Source organism: Stenella coeruleoalba, assembly GCF_951394435.1.
Source record: "Stenella coeruleoalba genome assembly, chromosome: 16".
In the NCBI taxonomy this organism is placed as follows: Eukaryota; Metazoa; Chordata; class Mammalia; order Artiodactyla; family Delphinidae; genus Stenella; species Stenella coeruleoalba.
The window spans coordinates 25,864,889-25,890,517 of record NC_137162.1 but is presented as its reverse complement, the minus strand read 5'-3'; the positions used below and the strand labels follow the sequence as shown (position 1 = coordinate 25,890,517).

The 25,629-nt window shown below is 49.7% G+C and overlaps 2 protein-coding genes across 11 annotated transcripts in view; one reads left to right on the top strand and one right to left on the bottom strand.

The window, feature by feature from the left end:
* Positions 1 to 1,302, bottom strand: part of ARL3 (ARF like GTPase 3) — a 32,834-nt gene extending 31,532 nt beyond the window's left edge. The window contains exon 1 of one of the 2 annotated variants that reach the window (XM_079900900.1): positions 827 to 1,302. In XM_079900900.1, the coding sequence (XP_079757026.1) occupies positions 827 to 1,186 (360 nt within the window). In that variant the 5' untranslated portion in view covers positions 1,187 to 1,302. The other variant, XM_079900901.1, reaches the window with a different exon arrangement.
* SFXN2 (sideroflexin 2) lies at positions 1,098 to 22,441 on the top strand (the record flags this gene model as incomplete). 9 transcript variants are annotated; one of them, XM_079900894.1, is made up of 13 exons in its annotated part: positions 1,098 to 1,152; positions 3,183 to 3,314; positions 12,851 to 13,035; positions 13,164 to 13,334; positions 14,267 to 14,365; positions 15,501 to 15,576; positions 15,897 to 15,982; positions 17,281 to 17,341; positions 17,723 to 17,789; positions 18,407 to 18,456; positions 18,753 to 18,802; positions 20,308 to 20,355; positions 21,199 to 22,441. In XM_079900894.1, the coding sequence occupies 11 exons, from the start codon at positions 12,875 to 12,877 to the stop codon at positions 21,296 to 21,298; spliced, it is 969 nt and encodes a 322-aa protein (XP_079757020.1). In that variant the 3' UTR covers positions 21,299 to 22,441. The 9 variants fall into 9 exon arrangements, 8 of the variants coding, with proteins under 8 accessions (XP_079757020.1, XP_079757019.1, XP_079757016.1 ...); XM_079900893.1 differs by having other exon boundaries at positions 1,100 to 1,152; positions 3,238 to 3,314; XM_079900890.1 differs by having other exon boundaries at positions 1,113 to 1,152; positions 3,250 to 3,314.
* Positions 22,442 to 25,629: the final 3,188 nt, after the last annotated feature.

The window sequence follows — 25,629 nt, the reverse complement described above, 5'->3', positions numbered from 1 at the left end:
CCTACACCGACATGGATTAAGTATTGAACGGGAAACTGGTCATCACCAACAACCAGACCTTGCAGAACCGTCAGCAAATAAATAACTCGGGACTGCAGAAGCGCGCCCGCCACGCAGACACCAAGACGGCGTAAAATCCACTAGGCATCCTTTCCAAGCGGCACCTCTTTGTGTCCTGGGATTTGCACCCTTCCCCCCAGAGGCCCGCACATCGCGAGGAAGAGGAGAGCTAGGCTACCATCTCCCCTGGTACCGCCGGCGCGACCTCAAAGACAGTAGCGCTGGCCCTCTCCCCGCTTCTGGCCGGGCACTGGCGAACCCCACTTTACTGCGGCACGGGGAGGCCGATTCCCCGGGAAGATCTAAGCCTGCGTGCAGAGGCTGCTCTCCGTAGCTCCTCGGATCCGCCCTCATCTCATCCCCAGAGTAATGATGGAGCCCTGGCTCCGTACCGGGACAACCACGCACCCTTCCACAGCCCCTTACAGCCCCTTCCCCTAGTTTCGGACCGGTTGCAAGCCCCGCCTTCCTCCCCAGGCCCAGATCTCCCTCCAGGGCCCACACTCGGGGCTCTCCGCCGCCCCCCGAAACCAATCCAGGACCCAGACAGCAGGCTGAGCGTCAATCCATTCCCTCCTGTCTTAAAGCGCAGTGCCCTGCCTTGGGCCTGGGGAAGGGAGGCGGGTGACCGACCAGCTCCGGAGGGACCCAGGCCCCACACTCACCATCCTCCCGCCGAGTCCCTCCTCCTCCTCCTCCTCCTCCTGCCTCCCCCGTTACCACGGGCAACTCCTGCGGCACCGCCCCCGACGTCCCCTGTACGCACAGCGGAGGAGCAAAGCAGCAGGACGGGGCGGGGTCCAGCTCCTCTTTTCCCAATGTGCGCAAGCGCGCCAATGTGCCCTCCCACTGCGCAGGCGGGCTGCTGGAGCGGCTGGAGGCTGTGGCAGGCTGGTGAAGACCCGGGGAATGGTGAAAACTCGCCCACGTGGCTGACGGGGGCCACCCGGCCTGTGATTGGCCCAGAAGGAGAGGCGTGGGGGCGGGGCGAGGGGCGGTTCCCGGGCCGAGGCCAGAAGTGCACCCTGGCCAAGCTGCCAACGCGGGGTGCATCTGGTAGCAGTTGTCTCAGTGCGTTCCTCCCGGGACCAGGTAAGGGGTCTTGGGAGGAGTCCGCCTGCCACATATACCTCCAGTCCCCACATCCCGGAGGGAGCTTGCATTTCTGTCCTGACTCTGCCCAGGAGGGGCTGCAGCGCGGGCTGGGCTTCCACCTGCCGAAGCCACGTGGCAAGAGAAGGGTCTACCTGTGGACCTCCCCTTTACGGCCCCCAGCACCTTCGTGTGCCGGGCTGAGGGGCGGGGAAGTCATGGGTTGCGCACCCATCTCCACACACCTGTGTTAGAATCCGGGCTGGAGGACTCCTGGTGGTGGGAGGCTGCCTGTCGGAAGGCAAGAAGCTGCTTGAGGACTGGCCCTGAGGGCTGGGGTGAGCTGATAGCGGGGATGAAAGACGTTTTGGGAAGGATAGTTTCGTTGATCTACGTTGGACCGGTCGGTGCGCCGTCTGCAGCCCCGGAGGAGGCAAAAAGGGGCCTGCACTTACAGGCAAGAAACAGTGGGAGGGATTCTGGGTGCTACCTCCCTCCCACCCCTTCCCCCTGCAGAGGACAGAAAGAAGAGTTATAACATTTGTGCCAGGTCGTATTCCAGACCCTGGAGACACAGCAGGGGGCTAAATCTGCCCCCATGGAAATTACATCCTTCCTAGTGAAATGCTTTTCATACAAGATTCCATTTCATTCTCACAGCCCTAGAAATTGGTTATTTTAAGCGATAAGAGTGGGGACTTGAACCTAGTACTTTCTGACTCTTGAGGAATTATTAAACACCACATTGTATTGTCCATGTTGGAGGAACAGAGTGGCTTATACCTGAGATGTAAATCCAGAAGTTTTTAAGAGCAGATAAAGTGTGGGCATGGATGATACACCTGGAGGTTTACAGATGTGTGTGTGTATGTGCCTCTTACCTACCTCATTGGGTTCTTGTGAGGATTATTATATGTCAAGTACATAGAACATTGCCTGGCACTTAGGAAGTGCTATATGGGGCTTAGTTTTTATTATTTTATATTTTGGCCGCGAGGAACGTCATATGGGATCTTAGTTCCCTGACCAGGGATCGAACCAGTGATCCCTGCAGTGGAAGCAGGGAGTCTTAACCACTGGACCGCCAGGGAGGTCCCATGGCTTAGCTGTTGTTAATAGCTTCATCCAGGTTTTGGGCTTTGCTGCTTTTATGAACAGCAGCCTTTTCAGCCTAGTTAAGATCATTGGAATAAAGGCAGATTTTCCCTGAATGGTCCTTAGCTTTTTATGCATTCAAGTAAAGTATTTTTAAAAACATCTGCTACCTGCATACCTGCATCAGATGCTTGGAGAGAAAACTCAGTTCAGAACCTTGACTAAGGAGGTGCAAGGTGAATGGTTAATTCAGAGTATGTACTCTTTTCAATCCACCCGTCTCTAGCCTGTTGGTTCTTTTGTGAAAGAGGCAAAGCAGACCTCTCTTTCTAAGTTGCCTGGTGTCTAACATCATGGTTGCCTCGGAGTCACATGATTGTACAAAAGTATATACTACCAGGGTCTGCTGGTTTAATTATTAGTCTCATTCTCCAACTTGCTCTAGGCAGCCTTGACACCAGCCCTCGCCATCTCAGTGGTCTTTGTGTCTGAACTTCTTTTATTTATTTTTTTGGGCTGCATTGGGTCTTTGTTGCTGCGCGTGGGCTTTCTCTAGTTGTGGCGAGTGGGGGCTACTCTCATTGCAGTGCGCAGGCTTCTCATTGCAGTGGCTTCCCTTGTTATGGAGCATGGGCTCTAGGTGCTCGGGCTTCAGTAGATGTGGCACGTTGGCTCAGTAGTTGTGGCTCGCAGGCTCTAGAGCGCAGGCTCGGTAGTTGTGGTGCACGGGCTTAGCTGCTCCACGGCATGTGGGATCTTCCTGGACCAGGGCTCGAACCCGTGTCCCCTGCATTGGCAGGAGGATTCTTAATCACTGCTCCACCAGGGAAGCCCTGTGTCTGAACTTCTTGAGTCTTTGATTCCCATCTTCCTCTGATGGGAGTACAAGCGATGACGTTTTGTTTTTCTCCCTACCTGGGGTTTCAAATGGGAAGATCTTGGGTATTTCCCCCGCACTTGCAAAAGGATACAACAGAAGAGGTTCGGAAGCTTGTTTTCCAGACTCTGATACTGTCTGCCAGAGAAAATCAGCTCTCCCTGGAAGAACGAGCATTACTTCAGGAGAGGTAAGTAGGTTATATCATTTTTTTAAATCTTTTCCCTTCTTCCCTCCCTCTCTCTTTTTTTTTTTTTTTTTTTTTTGCGGTACGCGGGCCTCTCACTGTTGTGGCCTCTCCCGTTGCGGAGCACAGGCTCCGGACGCACAGGCTCCGGACGCACAGGCTCAGCGGCCATGGCTTACGGGCCCAGCCGCTCCGCGGCATGTGGGATCTTCCCGGACCGGGGCATGAACCCGTGTCCCCTGCATCGGCAGGCGGACTCTCAACCACTGCACCACCGGGGAAGCCCCCCTCCCTCTCTTTCTTTCTCTTTCGCTCTCTCTTTCTCAAGACAAGCACCCTGTAGTGGATAGAGGACCTATCTGGGTGACCCTAAGCCTTGTAACCTGTGGTCTTTTTTTTTTTTTTTTTTGGCACCGCACGCTCAGCAATGAAGGGCAGAGTCCTAACCACTGGACCTCTAGGGAATTCCTGCCTAAGCCTTGTAACCTTGGGAAAATATGGCCCTAGCTGTTGTCAGATCTTTGGATAAACAGGACTGGATCTATTCACATTTATATCTGCCACAGTGTAGGACCACATGTGCCACAAATGCTCACCATGCTGGCTCAATCCATGTGAACCTTCCTAGGCATCAGTTTCCTCATCTGTAAGCTGAGATCCCTAATGTCTGTGAGCCGTGACGTTCTCTAATCCTGGAAGGAAAGGGAGGTATTGGTTAGTCACCTGTTTGATTTCCACCTCCCACTGTTCCCTGTAGCAGAACCCTGGATGTAATAGTCACCTTTTTAGGAAGTATTAGATATGGTTCGTGTAGGAAGAGGGATCATAACTGTTGAAGAAAACTTAAGACCAGTAGGACTCAGTATAGGAGGGGTAGACAATTTGCAGCTTCGTGAAAGAAAGCTTCTGTAACCAAGGCAGGTTCTTAGTTTGACAAAAAAAAAAGGGGGGACATCCTTGTTGCCCAGAGAACCCAAGAATAAGTTGGAATGTATTTCAGGCAGGCAGTAAGTGCTTTTAGAGGGCAGATGAGGGCTATAGCGTGAACCTTATAGTCTGTTAGGGGAGGCAAATTTTACACTGATAACTGTAAATAACAAGAAAGTGACAATTACAAAAACCCAGCTTGCTTCAAAGGAGGACAGGATGCTATGGGAGTATGTGACAGAAGGGCTTGAGTTTGCCCTGAAGGAGTCACGGAACTGCCCCCATTGGGGGCCATTGCGTGGGGGGAAAAGTTGAGACATAGAATTTAGATTTTTTTCCCTGTATGTTTTACATAAGACAGGACTGGGCAGTTCCTATCCTGACCTTGGTAATGAAGGCAAAGGTTCTTGCATGATTTAGCAAATGATTACCCCCTCATGGTAGAAATGCTTCCATTGTGAAAGTCAGAGGACTTTCCAATGTTGGATTGTTGGGTTGAGGGTGGAGAGGGTTGGCTGAGAAGTGTGTGTGTGTGTGTGTGTGTGTGTGTGTGTGTGTGTGTTGGGGGGAGGCATAGCATTTGGGACTGTCTGTATCCGGTGGGAGTGTGGGTCTCTGTAAGCCAAGGCCAACTCCTTTTCCTTTCTGTAGAGTGAAGGGAGGTGAACTCTTCCCCTCCTCCCACCCCTGGCTTCAGTTGGGACTGGGTGAAATGTCTTTGGTCTTTGGACCAGCCTGCAGGAGCCGAGTCAGTCTGTCCCCAAAGGGCAGAGCCCGGAGCTTTCTTGTGGGCTCTGTGGGGGGGTGGGAGAGGGGGAAGCCGGAGTCCTGGCAATGGGCTCTTGCTGTGGGCCGTCTGACTTGCCCCGAGAGGTTGCCACTGAGTCACGGAGCCAGGGCCCCCCAGGGGTGCTGCGGAACCACCGCAGTGGGCCTCTCCTCCCTCCTGGGGAAGTGGCTCACCCTGAGCCATCAGCTTGCCGAAGTCTCTCCCACCCTAACAGACGATTTAAAACTTGATCGCCTCTCTCGCTCTGCCTCATCTGTTGGCTTCTCCTGCCTGCCACACCTCTCTGGTTGTTCTTTCTCATCTTTTTGTTGGGTTACCTCTTAAATATAGTGGTTTTTCAGGGTATGTCCTTGGATCGCTGCTCTTCCCAGTCTGTGTATTCTCCTTGGAAAACTTTATCTTAAACTACCCGCCACCCCCGTGCTGCTCCCTCACTGTTTTACTCCTAACCCAGATCTCCATGCTGGGTTTTAAGCCTAAATATCCAATTGCTGACCAACTGGACCTCTTTTTTAGCAAATACTCGAACCCTTGTGCTAGGCGTTGAGGCAACGGTGGTGAGCAAAATGGACGCAACTCCTGGCTTCAGGGAGCTTATGGCCTAGTGGGGGAAGGTGGGCATTAATGTAAAACCACAGAGTATCATGACAGACTGGCATGGCTCTGAGGGAAAAGTATGGAGCCAAGAGGGCTTAGAGCAGAGCAGCGGATCTAGTTGCATGGGAGGGAGGAAGGGGGTCCTTCAGAGGTTACTCTGAGGAAAGGAGGTGTGAGCGAAGATGTGAAGGACAGGTAGGTGCTTCCTTGCAGGTCACTCAGACTGTCTCTGCAGAGCAAAAGGTTACTGTTTTCGGGGGTGGGGGGAGCCCTTGAAATTACTTGCTAATGCACCCGCTTTTAAGGCTGCCGTTTATTCTGAGGTGAACTTCCTTTGCAGCCGTAATAACCCATGGGTCTTTATTGAGGTAGTGGTCTTGGGTGGAAGTGTCCTTTCATTCTACTACTTAGTATAAAACATTTATTTTTTACTAGGTCTGCAGCTTCCATCAGCGATATGTTTCCTTTCCCTAATATGAAACACTGGCTTTGTTTGCTCAAGTCTGTGAGTGCTTTTGGATTTAGATGATTGTATAACTCAAGAAGATAGCTATTTTTTTTTAACATGTTAACCACTGTCATTTTCACTTTATATACTTTGGCACTGAACTATTACAAAAGTTACTTCTGTAATTTAAAAAGACAATGTTTTCAGAATGAGAAAAACAAATGGCCAAAAACATATGAAAAGATGCTTAATCTCATTAAGAATCAAGAAAATACAAATTAGGGACTTCTGGCAGTCCAGTGGTTAAGACTCCGCACTTCTACTGCAGGGGGCACAGGTTTGATCCCTGGTTGGGGAACTGAGATCCATTATGCTGCATGGCGCAGCCAAAAAAAAAAAATTTTTTTTTTTAATTAAAAAAAGAAAATACAGGGCTTCCCTGGTGGCGCAGTGGTTGAGAGTCCGCCTGCCGATGCAGGGGACACGGGTTCGTGTCCCGGTCCAGGAAGATCCCACATGCCATGGAACGGCTGGGCCCGTGAGCCATGGCCGCTGAGCCTGCGCGTCCGGAGCCTGTGCTCCGCAACGGGAGAGGCCACAACAGGGAGGCCCGCGTAACACACACACAAAAAAGAAAATACAAATTAAAACAACAATATTGTTTCTCCCCATCAAATTGGCAAACAAAGAAAAGATTTATAATACCCATTTTGGTGAAAGTTTGACTAAAGCAGCATTATCATACACAACTCGTGAAAAATCAGTTTGTATTATAAAGACTTAATTTAAAACATGTATATCCTTTGATCCAGCAATTCCACTTCTAGAAATCAATCCTAAAGATATAGTTGCCATGGGGACTTCCCTGGTGGCTCAGTGGTTAAGAATCCGCCTGCCAATGCAGGGGACATGGGTTCGAGCCTTGGTCCGGGAAGATCTTACATGCCACGGGGCAACTAAGCCCGTGCGCCACAACTACTGAGCCTGTGCTCTAGGGCCTGTGTGCCGCAGCTACCCAGCCCAAGTGCTGCAGCTACTGAAGCCTGCGTGCCTAGAGCCCGTGCTCCGCAACAAGAGAAGCCACTGCAATGAGAAGCCCGTGCACCGCAACGAAGAGTAGCCCCTGCTTGCTGCAACTGGAGAAAGCCCTTGCACAGCAACAAAGACCCAACACAACCCAAAATAAATTTTATTTAAAAAGACAGCATTAAAAAAAAGATACAGTTGCCATATACACAAAGTGATGTGTGTAAGGGTGCTCACCATAGCAGTGAAAAACTGAAAATAACCCAAATGTCTATCAAATAATGAAATTTAGGCACATAAATATTATATAATCACTAAAAAGAATGATAGAGTTGTATATCTCAAATGGAGAATTCTCTAAGATGTTAAACGAAAAAGGTAAGTTGTGTATCTGTGCCAGATAGGTTATTGGTCCTTAGTTCCAAATCTACCCTTCTTTGCCCTGTTTTATGATACTTGGTGTTGTAAACATTTTTCCTTTGCCCTCTGAGATGATTTTAAGCTCTACCAGTAGAGGGCGCCAGAGGAACACTGATGAGGAAGGGGTAGTCTTCCAGGTGTCTGGGTGCTTGCCTATTATCAAGTTTCAACAGCACCCCACCAGGCAGCTTCCCAGTGAGTTTCAGCAGCACCCGTGTGGATGTCTTCCCATTGAGTTCCCTCAGCATCGCTGTGAGCAGCTTCCCAGAATCTCAGTGGCTTCCTGGTGAATTTCGTCAGTCCTCCAACTCAGCATTCCAGCACATCCAGTTTCCTGCCTGCCAGCCCTTCAGTGGGCAGCAAACTTTGAAGAGGGTAGCTTTTTAAATCTTGCTCAAGCTGTGCCTGCTAACTTGTAATTCAATATATGTGGAAAATCCTCAGGTGATTTTTTTTTTCAAGAAAAAAAAGACAAATGACATAGTAGTAGAAGATATAGCAGTAAATCTGAAAATTATTCCTTAAAAAAAAAAAAAAAAAAGGATGAGCAGGTGTTATTTAGTGAAGAGGGGAAGGAATAGCACCCTGGACTAATATTTACAAAGGGGCTGAGACAGATGGCAGCCTCTTGTGTTTGAGAAAGTCTCATAGCACTTGAAACTCAACACAAGGAAAGTCAAACTCACTGTTTTCTCCCTTAAAGCCTATTTTTCTATATTCTGTCTCAGCACGTTATTGCCCCAGTCAGAAACCCTGGTATCACTCTAGGTATTTGTGATGGGTCAACTGGGCTAGACCATGGGGTCCCCAGGACCCCCTCTCTGCTGTATTTCCAGTTGGATGGGCCTCTGAGGGAGAATCAGCCAATTTGTAACAAACACATACTTTCTTTTAGTTATTAGACCAAACACTGATTTAGGTACCGTGGTGAAGGGATTTTGCAAATGTAATTAAAATCCCTAAGTGGTTGGCTTTGAGTTAATCTAAAGGGAGATTATCCTGCGTGGCCTGACCTAATCAGATGGAATCCCTTTAAAAAAGGTCTGGGGGGCTTCCCTGGTGGCGCAGTGGTTGAGAGTCTGCCTGCCGATGCAGGGGACACGGGTTCATGCCCCGGTCTGGGAAGGTCCCACATGCCACAGAGCGGCTGGGCCCGTGAGCCATGGCCGCTGAGCCTGCGTGTCCGGAGCCTGTGCTCCACAATGGGAGAGGCCACAGCGGTGACAGGCCCGCGTACCGCAAAAAAAAAAAAAAAAAAAAAAAGGGCTGGGCCCCCGCCACCCTGAGGTTACAGATTCCAGGAGGGAGGTAGGTGGGTAGATAGATTGATGGGTAGATGGATAGGTAGAAAATCTCCTATTGGTTCTGTTTCTGTGGTTGAGCCCTGACTGATAGAATATTCCTCCTATACCCTATCACTTAGCAAATCTTCAGATTCTGCTGCTTTAAAAGCTTCTCTTCTTTTGATCCTCCTCCCAGTTCTGGTGCATCTGGGTTCATTTGAGCCCCACTTCTTGCGTGGATTGTTAGGGGTTCGCTTCCAGCTGGTATCTGCATCCTGTGAGGTCCTGCCATACCCTATTTACTTTCATATGATTTCCCAGATTGTTCTTTCTTTTTTTTTAGTAAATTTATTTATTTATTTTTGGCTTCATTGGGTCTTCTTTGCTGTGCGCGGGCTTTCTCTAGTTGTGGCGGACGGGGGCTACTCTTTGCTGTGGTGCGCGGGCTTCTCATTGCTGTGGCTTCTCTTGTTGAGGAGCACAGGCTCTAGGCGCGTGGGCTTCAGTAGTTGTGGCACACAGGCTCAGCACTTGTGGCTTGTGGGCTCTAGAGCGCAGGCTCAGTAGTTGTGGCACACGGGCTTAGCTGCTCCGCGGCATGTGGGTTCTTCCCGGACCAGGGCTTGAACCCATGTCCCCTGCATTGGCAGGTGGATTCTTAACCACTGCACCACCAGGGAAGTCCCCAGATTGTTCTTTCTAAACTACACATCTCATCTTGTCACTCTTATTGAAATCTTTTAATGGCTTCCTGAAATTTTCAGGCAAAAGCTCAAAAGCCATAGCTTTTTTTTTTTTTTTTTTTTTTTTTTTTTGGGTACGCGGGCCTCTCACTGTTGTGGCCTCTCCCGTTGTGGAGCACAGGCTCCGGATGCGCAGGCTCAGCGGCCATGGCTTACGGGCCCAGCCGCTCCACGGCATGTGGGATCTTCCCGGACCGGGGCACAAACCCGTGTACCCTGCATCGGCAGGCAGACTCTCAACCACTGCACCACCAGGGAAGCCCTGGCTTCTTTCCTGATTTTCTGCAGTTTGAATATAATATGCCTGGGTGCAGATTTTCTGATAGTTGTCCTGCTTGTTGTTCTCTGAGCCTCCTGGGTCTCTAGTTTCGTTTCTGTCATTAATTTTGGAAAATTCTCAGTCATTATCACTTCAAATATGTTTTCTGTTCCTTTTCCTCCTCTCCTTCTGGTATTCCTCTTATATGTATGTTGCAACTTATGTAATTGTCCCAAGGTTCTTGGATATTCTATTCTGTTTTTTTATAAATTCTTTTTTCTCTTTACTTTTCAGTTTGGGAATTTTCTTTTCTTTTTTTTAATATGTATGTATTTATTTATTTGGTTGCGCTAGGTCTTAGTTGTGGCTCGTGGGCTCCTTAGTTGCGGCTTACGGGCTCCCTAGTTGTGGCATGCATGTGGGATCTAGTTCCCTGACCAGGGATCGAACCTGGGCCCCCTGCATTGGGAACACAGAGCTCTATCGACTGTGCCACCAGGGAAGTCTTGGGAATTTTCTGTTGACACATATTCAGGCTCACTGATTCTTTCCCTGGCCATGTCAAGCCTACTGATGAGCCCATCAAAGGCACTTTCATTTCTGTTACAGTATTTTTAGTTTCTAACATTTCCTTTTGGTTCTTTCTTAGAGTGTCCATCTCTCTGCTTCCATCATCTGTCTGTTCATTCATGTTGCCCACTTTCCCATTGGAGTCCTTAGCAGATTAATTATAGTTATTTAAAATTCCTGGTTTGATAATTCCAAAGTCTCTGTCATCTGGTTCTGATGCTTGCTTGCTCTGTCTCTTCAAACGGTGGGGTTTTGATGTTTGTTTTGTTTTGTTTTTTTTGCCTTTTAGGATGCCTTGTCCTTTTTTGTTGAAAGCCAGATGTGTGTGAGGTTTTACTTTTTTCTGGCAAGGAGTTAGGTTGTGATTACTGTTTGCTAAAGCTGTAGGGGTCAAAAGTTAAATTTCCTCTGGTGTCCTTGTTTTTGTCTCCCCTGTTGTCTTTGGGTTTCTAGACACCTCTTCTTAAATAAGGTCTGAGACTCGAGGTTCGTTCTGTTGTTAGTTCTCCCTGTTATTATACGGGAGCCCTATACCACCGACAGTGTGAGGGGAGGGGGAGTGTTCTATAGTCCTGTGATTAGGTGCCCCTGGACCTTCACAAGTCCTTCTCAGGTTCCCCTTACTCCCTTTAGGTGAGACAGGAAAGCTAGAAGGGGTGGAGTTGGGTGTTTCTCTTCCCCCAAGTCAGTTAGGTTCTGGTGAGACCCAAGGTAGTTAGGCTCTGGTGAAACAGGCTAGGCTCCTTTGAGGGCAGGCCTTGTTAAAAATCGCAGAGGCCTCTGGGTCTACTTCAGAATGGCCACTTTTCCCATCTCCCTGCCCGAAGCACTAAGGAATTTTTCTCTGATCTTCAGCCTGAGAACCTGGTGGGCTCCTGGAGGTAAAACGCACAAAAGTGTATCTCCCCACACCGCCACCAAAGATTGAATCCCCCTGGAATTTTTAACTCTCAAGCTTGTCCACACTGAACTTCCAGCAATTTGTCAATCACAGTTTAAGTTTCCTATGGTACTTGCCCCAAGGGGTGGGCTTCTGTTCCCACTAAGCTGTGATTCTCTGCCTGTCTCTCCACGTTCAGGGGCAGTTGTTTGCCCTGTGACCTCAATTCCCTGATGGTTCTAAGAAGAGCTGTGGGTTTTCAGTTTGTTCAGCTTCTTTTTGTTGTGAGGACAGGAGTGACCATTTCCAAGCTCCTCACGTGTCAGACCCGCCTTAGTTTTTCAAGTCATGGATTCCAGAACCTCATTATAGGCAGGGGTTCTGAAGTTAGTCAGGCTGAATTAAAATCCTGGCTCTGTTATTGGCAAGTGCTTGTGTGACTTGGCAAAGTTACTTACCTGTGCCTTGGTTTTCTCATCTATAAAATGGCATTAAACGTAAGAGTATCTCTATCTTATAGGGTTACGGTGAAGATGAATTCAGAAAATGCACGTCAGGCACCAAGCAGAGCGTGTAGCATCAAGTAGGAGCTCAGTAAGAGTTAGTGTTGTCACCGTCATCATCAGGTCCCCATGTGCACTGTGTGCTTTAAACACTGCCTCTTCTTGTCTGGGGTACCTCTCCTCCATCCATCTGACTTTCATGCATCCTTCAAAACATTGTTTATTTCTTGTTCTCACAAAGCATGTTCAGAATCCCTCATCCATTTTAGATAAGGTGATCTTATAATTTATCATCCAGACTGGGACACTTTTGAGGTCGAGGGGGTGCTTTTAATAATTACCACAGGACAACAAGCCCCGGCAAACCAGGAGATGCAGAGTCACCTCGGTTTTAGTACCTCTTCTCTGGCTTTCTGCTGCTCCCCGTGTCCATCAGCAGCATTGTCACACTACTGTCCTTGTTGACTGACTTGTCTCTCTCCTGTTCTGCAACGCCTTGAGGGCGACAACCATGGCCCGGGATCTCTCATAGGGCCGGCATGCACCCTCCCACCCCCCCCCCCACACTGAATTGAAGGTGATCATGCCATTGTCCTCTCCATCTTTATCAGGGATTGTTTCTACTTTCAGTGTGATCCCATGCCTCTTCCTCCTTCAGATAGATCTGTCCTACCTTCTGGGGCTTCACTCACATTCCACCTCTTCTGGGAAGCCCCCCTTGATTTTTGTGTCCCCCTTCTCAGCTTCCTCTCATCTCCCGTGCTTATTGTTGCTGTATGTATTATCTGTTGTTCCACAGGTGGGCTCTTGCTCCCCAGTCAGACTCAGCTCCCCAAGGACAGGCACTGTACTGTCCCTTTCCCCAGCCTCGCCCACAGCACGATCAAGCGCCAGGCTGGCCACCAGCAGGCACTCAGGAAACACACGTTGGTGCCCAGTTGCTCAGACTGGTGACCATTCACTGGACCCTTCCTGAGCTGAGTCAGATGACGCTAGCGGCTGGTGAGAGCCGTCAGTCTACCAAAGCGGGAGGTGCTAAGGGCCTCCAGGGCAGGCTCTGAGGGCAATCTTCATTTTTCCTCTGTTCCTGAAGTCCACAGTTTTATGTGTGAGCAGGATGGAGGCTGACCTGTCTGGCTTTAATATCGATGCCCCCCGTTGGGACCAGTGCACTTTCCTAGGGCGGGTGAAGCATTTCTTCAATGTCACAGACCCCCGCACCGTCCTGGTACCAGAGTGGGAGCTGGACTGGGCCAAAGTGATGGTGGAGAAGAGCAGGTGAGCGGTTAGGGGAGTGGGCTGGGGGCACTGGGGCGACGTTGGTGGGTGCCCTAGGGACGAGGTGGAAACGGAAGACGAGGGGCCAGGGGTCAGGAGGTAACACCGCCTGTGGTCCCTGGTGGCAGGATGGGGACTGTGCCCCCAGGCACGCGAGTGGAGCAGCTGCTCTACGCCAAGAAGCTGTACGACTCGGCCTTCCACCCTGACACCGGGGACAAGATGAACGTCATTGGGCGGATGTCCTTCCAGGTCCCCGGGGGCATGATCATCACGGGCTTCATGCTCCAGTTCTACAGGTGCGACCCGGGAGCAAGGCAGCGCCAGGTGCAGCCGCATGGACCTGTTAGGCAGGGAGCCACAGTAGGGTGATAGTAATAGCCGTCCTTATGGATCCCTGACGGGCTACCAGGCACTGTGTTAAATTCTTTGCATGTTATCACCTCATTTAATCTCAACAACCCTACAGAGAGGTACTATTTTCATCTCCATTTTATAGATGAAGAACTGAGGTTCTGGAGAGGTTATATGACCAAGTTCACACAGCCAGGAAGTAGTGGTGCCTGGCTGTATAAACTGAGGCAGGCCTCTCAAGAGTGCTCAACGGATGAGCTATTCTAATTCCCTCTTTAAAAAGTACTTATTCAACAATGAATTTAATGTATTTTTATAATGTAATATCCAAGTAAAAATATTGGGATACCCTTTCAGCCCAGTTGGGGAGAGAAACTTTCTCTGTTGTTCCCCCTTTCTCTCTTCCCTCTCCCCCCTCTCTCCCCCACGCATTCAGTTACCCAGTTGTTGAGCCAGGCCTTGGGCCAGGTGTGGGGAGTATAAAGACTAGTCCCTCCCTTCAAGGGGGGCCCAATTTTGTTGAGACCAAGAAGTAAATAGTTACCACCCAGCTTGCCAAGTGGTAGGTTAGGGGTAGAATATGGGGCGGTGGGAGCAGAGAGCATAGAATGACTAACTGTGTCTCAGGAAGGGCAGGGGAAGGGTTGGGAAGGTTCCAAGGAAGAAGAGATCTCTCAACAGAGCAGGATTCAGCCATGTATGGAAAGGTTAGGGGGTGTGGATGCTCCAGTCAGAGGGACAGCCTGTGCAAAAGAGCGCAGCTGCAGGAAACAGTATGGGAACAGCTTGGGGAGCGGCAGGTAACGTGGTTTGACTGGTGTGCCCCAAACCCTCTTTCCATCCTCCTCTCTGCCTCTCCGGGCCCCCCTCCTGGTAGGACGATACCGGCAGTGATCTTCTGGCAGTGGGTGAACCAGTCCTTCAATGCCTTAGTCAACTACACCAACAGGAATGCAGCTTCCCCCACGTCGGTCAGGTAGGAGACCTGAACCCCAGGCCATCCATGTGGGCCTGGAGCAGGTGGCTGTCCTCTTGCCTCCAGGGGAACAGCCCTTCTAAAAGGTTCCAGGGCCGTCAGTCCTCCCTGGGTGGGACCTGCCCTGGGCAAGTGACCAGGTCTCCCTTTTCAGGGTTTGGAAGTATTAGGCTGACTAGGAGAGTATCTTCTTCCTAGACCAATTCAACATTCATTCATTCACTCATTCATTCAACAAATATTTCTTGAGTGTGTATTAGGTGCTGGGCATGGTTCTAGGTGCCAGGGATACATTTGAGTAAGACATGTGTGCTCTCTAGAGTTGAAGGTCTTTTTTTTTTTTTTTTTTTTTGCGGTACGTGGACCTCTCACTGTTGTGACCTCTCCCGCTGCGGGACGCGCAGGCTCAGCGGCCGTGGCTCACGGCCCCAGCCGCTCCGCGGCATGTGGGATCCTCCTGGACCGGGGCACGAACCTGTGTCCCCTGCATCGGCAGGCGGACTCTCAACCACTGCGCCACCAGGGAAGCCCTAGAGTTGAAGGTCTTTTAAGAAAACAAGCATAGGGACTTCCGTAGTGGTCCAGTGGTTAAGACTCCATGCTCCCAATGCCGGGGGCACAGGTTTGATCCCTGGTCAGGGAACTAAGATCCCGAATCCCACATACCGCATGGCGCAGCCAAAAAAAAAAAAAAGGAAAACAAGCGTAATGATGTCACACTGTGATTGCTGCCATTAAGGAAATAAATAGATAACAAGACAGAGAACAGCAGAGGGGCATCTGTGTGGATAGGCTGTTCAGGGAAGTCCTTTCCGCAGAGCTGGCATTTCAGCTGAGTTTTGAAAGATAAGGATTTAGCCATGCAAGAGCCCAGGGAAGAATTCCCGGGATAGGGAGCAGCAACATGCAAAGGTTCTGAGCAGGAAGGCATTTGGTGTGTTTAAAGTACTGAAAGGAGGCCAAGGGGACTGGAGCAGCTGAGTGAGTTGGGGGGAGATCACAAGGTGATGCTGGGGACAGATCACATGAGCTTCGCAGGCATGAAGCCACATTTCTAGCCTTTATCACTCAAGCCATCGTCCTGCCCTCAGCCAGCTAGGGTCCCCGCTCCCAAACATCTTCTCTCCTCCACTAGGCAGATGGCCGTTTCCTACGTCACTGCCACAACCGCTGCGGTGGCCACTGCTGTGGGCATGAACACGTTGACAAAGGTACCGTCTGGGGTTGCTGTGGGCATGGTGGCCACTAGGCGGCAGCAAAGTCCTAGGGAAAACTTTTTTTTTTTTACCAGGCAGGGGCCGTTTCCGGTCTGGATGAGTTGGGTTTGGCCAGAGCCCAGCCAAGTGGGAGATTCAGCAGGGCTGCGCCCATTTGGTCTTTCTCGGGCCTTTGAGGGAGTTTGGGTTCCCCGACTGAGTGTCAGGATGCGTGGCAGTAGCGAGGGCTGATTTCTTGCTCCGTCTTCCTGAAGCCCCTTCCACCCCCATCTCCAGGGAGCCTGACCTACTCCCATTGTTCTCTTCTCCCACAGAGAGCCCCGCCCCTGGTGGGCCGCTGGGTGCCCTTTGCCGCTGTGGCTGCGGCTAACTGTGTCAACATCCCAATGATGCGACAGCAGTGAGTACAGGGATCCCTTTTCCTCCCTACAGACCGTGAGGCTAGCAGGGGAAAGGCAAGAAACCAAGGCAGTGGGGGGGCTCGTTGGGGCTGAGGTGGGTGTGGGGAGGGCAGCCGAACTGCGCTTCTTGAAAGTTCCCTGAGGACTGGCGGCTCCAACAGTGATGGCTGCAGGAGTGGCGGGTGACTTAGGTTTCATCTGTGATGTGTGTTGTGGGTGATGGGGAGCAGGGGTGGGGCATTAGCGAGGACCTGTGGGGTTTGGCACCAGCTCATGTGCTTTCAACTGCAACTGTCTTTAAGTTGTGGACTCAGCCTACTTCCAAAGCCCTGGGGATGTCTTACAGAATGAAACGCAGCAGAGCGAGGTGTCCAAAGATATAACAGAACCAAGAAGCTTTGAGGAAGCCAGAGGGGCAGATAGATGTTTTCCAGGCACCAGGCTGTAAGTGTCACAGCAGGAAAGGTGAAAGGAGAAACCAGCTGTGTCTCACAGCTCTTGTTTCTTGACTAGAGAAAGTATAGATGTTCCTCTGTTATAAAATTTAATGATGTAGTAGAGGTAAAGCGCCCCAAGTAGCGCCTGGACTGTAAGAAAATGCTGCATTAAGCGTTAGCTACTGCTGCCCCTGTTTGCATCAGTGCCTTCCTCGTCATCACCAGTATCTATAAGGCACATTTTCTTGGGATTAGTAGCAAATGGAAAGTGATCACAACTGCCCTTGCAGAAAGAGCACACCACAGAGTAGTCCTGCATGCACACTGCTCGCCTCCTCTTTCCCACCCCCCCCCCCATCCAGTTGCTCCTTCCAACGAATGAATGAGTCCCCACCACACACCTGGTCTTGGATACAGTGCTGTCAAGCACTGGCCTGAGACCAACAGCTCCTGTTTGGGAGCAGTCACTGTGTCAGGCACTGGACTTAGCACTTTGCAGGCATTATCTTGTTTAATCCTCACCAGGTCCCATGAAGTGGGTGCCATGATTATCCCCATTTTGCAGATGCGGATAACTGTGTCTTTAGAAGGATTAGGGAACTTGCTCAAGTTCATACACTTGCTCTGCAGTTTCCGGATTCAGCCTAGGCCGTTGGGGCCCAGTGCTAGCTCTCTGAGCCTCTGCCCTAGGTCACGGCTGGATACCACTCTCTGGAGTGGGGAAGGGCGCTCCAAGGGCCAGCTGCAGGAGGTGGCTTTCTAGAGCTTGAGTGCCCTGGCCTTGGTCCCCTGGTGTGTCACATCGCTGGCAGGCTTCCAGCACCCCTTTCCCATATCCAGCACCTCCTGTCTGTGTTTAGGGAACTCATCCAGGGCATCTGCGTGAAGGACAGGAACCACAATGAGATTGGTCATTCCCGGGTGAGCAGAGGCCTGCCTTTGGGGTGGGAGGAGGGAGTTCCCTCTCAGACCCTGTCCTGTTCTTCGTGGTCAGAGCAGGCCTGGGCTCTACTGTAGGGCTGAGAAAACTTCTCCCTGACTACATCCTCCTTCCCCATCGATTTTCCCTCCATATCTCTGTTCATGTCTTTTCTCCGTCGTTTCTGATCCTGAAGCCATAAAAATGTGGCTGGGTGGGAGAGGGTCAGGTGAGGTCACTCAACCCCTGACAGGTCGATCCCTTCCTCTTTACCAGCTCAGACTGGGCCTTGACCCTGACCCTGACCCTGACCCAGCCCTCTGGTGCAGCCTGTGGATACTGGATAAGCTCATTCCTGACAACTTACTCTTTTCTGCCCTCAGAGAGCTGCGGCCATAGGCATCACCCAAGTGGTTATTTCTCGGATCACCATGGCAGCCCCTGGCATGAGTAAGATGGGGAAGCCCTCCCATCCTGGGGGACCCTGGAACAAGTGATGGAGACCTCATCCACACTTCGGGTGGGGGGTGGGACCTCAGCCTCTATAGACATGCTTCTCAAACTGGTTTGCTTGAGTGCCAAGAGCCACGGGAGAGCCACACTGTAATTTCTGGAATGTCAGTTAATCAGAGATTTGGTGGAGAAAGTTATTTTCATTGAACAAATATTCCTTAAGTTCCTTCAATGTGCTGGACACAGTGTGGGGTGCTGGAGAGACAGTGGTAGAGAAAAATAAGTCCCCTGCCCTGGTTTTGCTGTCAGCAGGTGCATGTTACAGAGCAGGATACAAAACTTGCTTCAAAGATAGTTTTGAGAAGGATGCTCTGGGCCTGCGGTACTTGTCCTCCTGTTGTTATAGGTGTGCAGGTTGAGGAGTTTGGGAAACACCTTCTGTCAGGACTTGGGGGAGGGGTGGGGTGTGGCCATGCCTACAGTCTTCCATTCTTCTCCCAAATGAAAAGTATTTTCTGGAACTTCTTGGGAAGGAGGGAGAATCAGTCTGTGATCCGACTTCGGAAAGGGATCTGGGGGGGGAGTCTCACAGCCTTTCTCCTGGTTTCTTCCAGTCCTGCTGCCGGTCGTCATGGAAAGGCTGGAGAAACTGCGCTGCATGAAGGTGAGCGGATTCTCCTTTGCATCTTCCCTGCCCAGAACACATACGTGCTGGGGGCTCCTGACTGTCTTACCCTTCCCTCTTGCTCCCACCCTGCACCTCATTCAAGTAGGGCCCATCCCGGTGCCCGTTGGCTGCCCAGTTCTCGGCCTTGTCTGCCGAGAGCAAGGAGAGCCCCCTCCCCACCCTGCAGAGCCAGGGTTTCCCGCCTGCGGGTTTCTAGCTGGGTGACCAGTGTGGGTTTCACCTCGAAGTGTGTAAGTCCCACGTGGGTCTCTCTTTTGTCTGTTTCTGTGCAGAGAATCCGGGTGCTGCACGCCCCATTGCAGGTTCTGCTGTCCGGGTGTTTGTGAGTTATCGTATTTTCTCGGTTTGGGGTTCTGTGGTGGGGTGCCCAAGATCTGTCTTCTTGTGTCACCCATGTTGGAAAACATGTACTCCTTTACCTGACTTCAAAAGCGCCCGGGCTTTCACGCCTGTGGCCCCTCTGGTGCGCTCTCACCCCTTCTTTCTGAGGGCGCCAGGCTGGCACTGTGCACACACTGGAGTGGAAAGTGGAACCCTTGGGGGTCCTTCTGTCCCAGGGTCTCCCCTCTGACCTTAGGTCTTCAGTAGTTTTAGAGAAGAGACAAAAATGATGAGATCATCCCACCACAAAAACGAAATGAATTATGTGATGTGATAGAGGGGTTCGCTCACGCCGGCGGTCAACTTACACAGTGTTACATGTCAGTTATATCTCAATACATCCAACAAGATGAGCCATCGAAAATGACAGCACAGCCTGGGCCCGTTAAGTGTCCCAGCCTCGCACGGGAGGGAAGCGCCATGAGTCCTGGCAGCGTTCTTAGGTGCCTGCCCTTGACCGGACATGTCCCAGCATTACTCATGCTTTGTGAGGCCATGAGGCTAATGACAGCAACCAAAGCTAACATGCATTGGATGTTTTCTGTGTGCCGCCACTGTGTTGCTGTTTCACGTCTATATTTCCGCCTATTCCCTCGGCCCTCGAGGTGTACATACTGTCATCATCTCCTTTCCCAGATGAAGAAACTTGCCCACGCGTCTCTAGCTGGTAATTGCTGGCGCTGCAGTTGGATCCTTAGCAGGTCTAACGTTATGCCAGGCTGTCTTCTGCTAACTGATTTCCCACTGAGGGCGCAGTTACCATGGGCTGGATGTGTCACACATGTTATCTCATTTAATCCTCACAGTAACCGTGCAGAGTAAGTACCCCTCTGCCGTCTCAGAGGGAACTTGCCCAAGATTGCACAGCTAGGAAGTGGCAGAGCTGGGACACGAACCTAGGTCTGTTAGATTCCCAAATCCTGTAAAACATGGTCCTGGATCCGCATCCTCTGAGAACTTGTGAGAAATAAAGACTCTCAAGCCCTTTCCCAGACCTACTGAATTAGCATCACATTTGAACAAGCTCCTCGAGTTCCTTGCATGCCCAGTGAAGTTTGAGAAGCTCTGCCCTCACTGTTCTCCAACAGCTCGGGCATTCAGTGAGTACAGGAGCAGGACCCTGCGTTCACGCCCCTCGCTGCTTTCCCTATCCGTCAGGGATTGCCTGTGGTCATTAGGGCTGCTGCCCACACTCCCTGGTGACTCCATTACCTTCTTCATCTGCTTGAGTGATGGGTGGGTGGGGTGTGAGGGGGAGTGTAGGGGGGGCTGATTCTGTCCTGTGCTAGAGTGAGTCTCCAGGCACCAAGAGACCAGGAGAAGGGTTGGAGGGAGAGGAGCTTTGGCGCCGGCTCCCCCTTCCTTTGAGGGGCTCAGCGATGGGGTGTGGGTGGCTCTGTGAGATGCCAGACACCCCCTAATGCTTTGGTTTCTCCTTTCTTCCAGCCTCATCTTCATGGTGCCAGTGGCATGTGGGCTGTTCCCGCAGAAATGGTATCAGCTGTTCATTCCTCACTTGGTTTTACTGAGCACCCTGTCCCTGGTCTCCCTGACCTGCCTGGTGTCCCGAAGGAGAGAGGGAGGGGCAGGCAGGGAGGCATCTGTCCAAGGACAAGTACCTGTCAGTCTAAACGCTGGGCCTCTTGACCCCAGGTGAATGGTAAACTGAAACAGAGCTCCAAGGGGCAGAGGGATGAGTTGCTCACTTCCAGTGGAGCAAAGGCTGCCTTGGAGAGAAGGTGGGGGAACAATAAGAGACTTTCTGTCCCTGCTGGTTGAGTTACTAGATCCATCTCCCTGGCTGGATCTGGTCTTTGAAATTGAACAAGAGGGTAGGTACTCACTCTGGCTGATGTTTGCCAGAGGGTGGACGGCTTCGACCTCTCCGCTTCCCTTGCGTGTCCTGGGGGGTGGGTGCAGAGAGCAGAGGAGGTGAGTGAGGAGAGATGGGAAAGGGAAGGTAAGCATCAGACTGGGGTGGTGGGGGTGAGGCGGAGTACTAGCTCCAGGAGACCAGGCATAGCTTGAATAGATACGGAGAAGATGCCCGTTTCCCTTTCCCTAGTACTCTCAGCTCTGTAGTCACCTGCTACACATCTCCTGTGTTCTGAGCACCGAGCTTGTAATCTTGAAGAAGACGGAAGTTTAGCACCAGGGAGATGAAGTCAGGGCTCAATAGAAGTAAAAGCAACATACTGTAGTGTACGGAGGTCATTAATAATTCTGATGGAAAATGGGCAAGGGCTTCTTAGAGGTGGCATCTGAGTTGGATTTTATCTGAGGGTAATTTGCTGCTCGTCCAGGTGGCACACTTATAAGCCCCTTCTCTCTTCTCAGTGAATTGCCAGTTTCCTATCTGGAACCAGAGCTCCAAGACACTATCAAGGCCAAGTATGGAGAACCTGTGCCTTATGTCTACTTCAATAAGGGTCTCTAAATGCCCCACCCCAGCAAGGACCAGTCCATACCCATATTTACCAGCTCCTCCTTAGCCACTGTGGATTCCCGTGCCTCATTCCTCTTTGCCAACAGGGCCTGTAGGCCAGGGTGGATTTGGGGGGACGAGGGTGGGGGTGGGAGGATGCCTCATGCTTCTACCCAGGCACCTGGGTTTATTGGACTCCAGGGGATAAACGTGAACAAGGGGAGAGAGGCCAAGTCTTTTTTCTGCTCTCCCCTAACCCCTGTCCCCTGGAGACCAGGAGCTGAGACCCCCTCAGGGAGAAGGTGCTGAGACCTGGGGGTGACACTCAAGCAAACCGTTTGGAAAAGTTAGGAAACCTTTAGGATTCTGGTTCCAGCCAGGATTGAGGAAGGGCCCCTCTTTTCTTCCTCCTCGGCTCTCAGGCAAGGGAACCTTTCACCTGTGTAATTCTGGCTCCTTCGGGAAGCGGGAGGGAAGAGGCCGGGTCACCTTGGGGCTCCTCTTTGCTCTTCCCCACTCTCCTCCCCAGGGCCCCCTGGTCAGAAAGGTTCTCTGGGAGTCTTGCTAAACTTGGGTTTATCAGGCACCCGGGAGTTTTAGTGCAAAAAAAAAAAAAAGGACATTGTGTGAGGCAGCAGAGTTTTGTGGTGCTTCAAGCCCTACCTGTTGACACTGGCTTTGTTCTCCTGCCCCTAAAATCATATCCGATTCTATTTCTCTGGGTCTAAAAGATAAATCCACTGACCGAGTAAAAAGGATGTAGGTAGGCACTAACTGCACATGTTAGTGGGTATAATTTCCTGGCTACCTCCCTTCCTCAGCCCGTTGGGTTAAACACCAAAGAAAGACTGGTGTGTACTGAATAGGAAAGGGAAGTTTTATTTGGATGCCTCTGAGAGGAAATCAACCAGGACCAAAGAGCCTTAAAGGACACACAGCAAAGCGCAGCGGCTCGCCCTTCCCAGCCTGGCTGCTCTAGGTGATTTCTCAGGCCCTTGGGGGAGAGGGGGCTGTTGTGGCTGACCTGGGGCCATGTCTGTATGAGTTTTGTGTAGTAGAATTTACTGACCGATCAAAGGATATCACTGTGAATCGAATGCATTTCATGAAAGAACACAGCGACTGTCTGCACACTGAGTTAATAAAGCCTGGATGGAAAGCAGGATCTGGTTTTACTTTGGCCTTGGCGTGGAGGAGGGTATCACAACTATAAGGGGAACCTGTCTGGTGCCCCGAGGCCACTGTGCAACTCCCTTATTATGGAGGAAAAATCCACCTGTCTTTGCTTGAGGCTCCAGAGATCTCCCAATATGGGAGTGTGTTGCTCCAGGGGAGGGGGGGCAGGGAGTTGGCAAACCATGGCTCAAGGGTCCAGATCTGCCTGGTATCTGTTTTTGTGTGTTTGGGAACTAAGAATGGCCTTTACATTTTTTAGAAGTTGTGAAAAAGAAAAAGAATATGTGAGACCCTGTGTATGTGGCATGCAGAGCCTGAAATATTTACTGTCTGGCCCTTTACACAAAGAGTTCCCCTACTCTGGAGTAATGGTCCTTAAGAACACGCATGAGGTTCGCCTGGAGGGCTTCTCAAAACATGGATTATAGGGCCTCATTCCTAGAATTTCTAATTATGTGGGTCTGGGATGGAGCCGGTGAATTTGTATTTCTGGTAGTTTCCCAGTGATGCTGATTCTGTCAGTCTGGGGACCCCTTTGAAGGACCACTGCTCTAAAGGGAAAGGGCCTCCTCCCTGAGGTCAGGGTACCGGCTGCAATTTGATTTTCCCCCCATTTAAAAAAATTAAAATATAATTCACGTGACATAAAATTCATCCTTTTAAAGCGTACAGTTCAGTGTTTCTTAGCATGCTCACGATGTTGTGCAGCTGTCATTACTCCCTAATTCCAGAATATTTTCATTACCCCTGAAAGAAACTCTGTACTCATTAGCACATTACCCTCATCCCCCAGCCCCTTGCAGCCCCTAATTTATCTTCTGTCTCTATGCATTTACCTATTCTGGACATTTCATGTAGATGGAATCACACAGTATGTGGCCTTCGATGTCTGACTTTTTTCACTTAGCATAATATTTTCAAAGTTCATCTATTCTGTAACGTGTACAATTTAATTTTGGCTGATGTCTGGGCAGAAAAGTCTGTGTCTCGGAGCTGGCTTCCTTAGGACAGGAGATCTGCCTTAAGCTTTGCTCATTTCCAAAGGCAAATAGGAAAAACATTACCAGAGCTAGCCGGAGCTTGGAAGCAATTCTGAACTGATGTTCTCTCAAGAATCCACAATCTTCTCCTTTCTGTCCCAGCTCCTTAAACCTCCTGGCATTCCTCCTCTCTTTATAGACAATTACCCTTTTGGAAAAGTCTGGAGTAGATAGTGATTGCAGTTCAGAGGCAGATTAAAAATACTTCACTCAAACCGCATCTCAGCTCTATCTTGTAAGACCTCTCTGCTTTCTTTGATTTGGCTCCTGCGGGATGTGGAAAGAAGTGATGAGGGTGACTAAAATGCCTTGGTGTGAGAAGTGCTAATCCAGACTGAGCAGGGTGTAGTGTTTGTCCTGTCCAGTAGCTCAGTTCAAGCCCTTGGGTAAAGGGAGTAAAGGAAGTCAGAACAAAATTCCCTTCTGTTTTCCAAATTGAAACCATTGGTGTTTCCTAGTGATGATGATACCTGGCTTTTTTTTTTTTTTGGAGTATAGTTGATTTACAGTGTTGCATTAGTTTCAGGTGTACAGCAAAGTGAATCAGTTTTAGATATACATATATCCACTCTTTTTTTAGGTTCTTTTCCCATATAGGCCATTACAGAGTATTGAGTAGAGTTCCCTGTGCTATACAGTAGGTTCTTATTAGTTATCTATTTTATATATAGTAGTGTGTACACATCAATCCCAAGCTCCCAATTTATCCCTCCCCACCCCTTATCCCCTGGTAACCATAAGTTTGTTTTCTACATCTGTGACTTGACTTCTGTTTTGTACCCTTCTGTTCATTTGTACTCTTTTTTTTTAGATTCCACATATAAGCGATGTCATATGGTATTTTTTTTTTTTGAGTGGCTTGAACAAGAGACATGTATTTTCTCATGTGCTATAAGTCCATAATCAAGGTTCTAGCAAATCTGGTTTCTGGTGAGGGCTCTTTTCCTAGTTTTTGTCCCAAAAGTCACTGAGGTATAGTAAAGTTCTTCAATCTTTTTATTTTTTCTTTCTGTTCTTCAAAGTAAATCAATTTAAATAATCTACCTTCAAATTCATTAACTTTTTTTTTTCTTATCTTCATTCTTGTGTTAAACCCATCAGAACTTTTTTTTTCTTTTATATCAGCTATTGTACTTTCAGTTCCAGAACTTCTAATGATTTTTTTGGTTGTTTTAGTTTTCCTTTCTCTGCTGAGATTCCTCAGATGTTTTCTTATTATATCTATCTTGTCCTTCAAGATTCATACATACTTTCAATAGCTGACAAAGTTATTCGTAGCTATTTATTTATCTAAATCATCTTGGTGTCAGTTATGTTAACTAATTTTTCCTGATTATAATATTTTCCAGCTTCTGTACATATCTAGTAATTTTTTACTGTCTGCTTGACATTATGTATGTTAACTTGAAGGCTATTTGGATTATGTTGCCTTCCATTAATGGTTATTAAATTTTTATGTCATATGGTATTTGTCTTTCCATATCTGACTTCACTCAGTATGACAATCTCTAGGTCCATCCATGTTTCTGCAAATGGCATTGTTTTGTTCTTTTTCATGGCTGAGTAATATTCCATTATATATATATATATATATATATATATATATATATATATATATATCACGTCTTCTTTATGCATTCCTCTGTTGATGGACATTTAGGTTGCTTCCATGTCCTGGCTATTGTAAATAGTGCTGCAGTGAACACTGGGGTGCATGTATCTTTTCAAATTATGGTTTTCTTTGGGTATGTGCCCAGTAGTGGGATTGCTGGGTCATATGGTAGTTCTATTTTTAGTTTTCTAAGGAACCTCGGTACTGTTCTCCATAGTGACTGTACCAATTTACATTCCCACCAACAGTCTAGGAGGGTTCCCTTTTCTCCACACCCTCTTCAGCATTTATAGTTTGTAGATTTTTTTTTTTTTTCGGTACACGGGCCTCTCACTGTCGTGGCCTCTCCCGTTGCGGAGCACAGGCTCCGGACGCGCAGGCTCAGCGGCCATGGCTCACGGGGCCCAGCCGCTCCGCGGCATGTGGGATCTTCCCGGACCGGGGCACGAACCCGTGTCCCCTGTATCGGCAGGCGGACTCTCAACCACTGCGACACCAGGGCAGCCCTAGTTTGT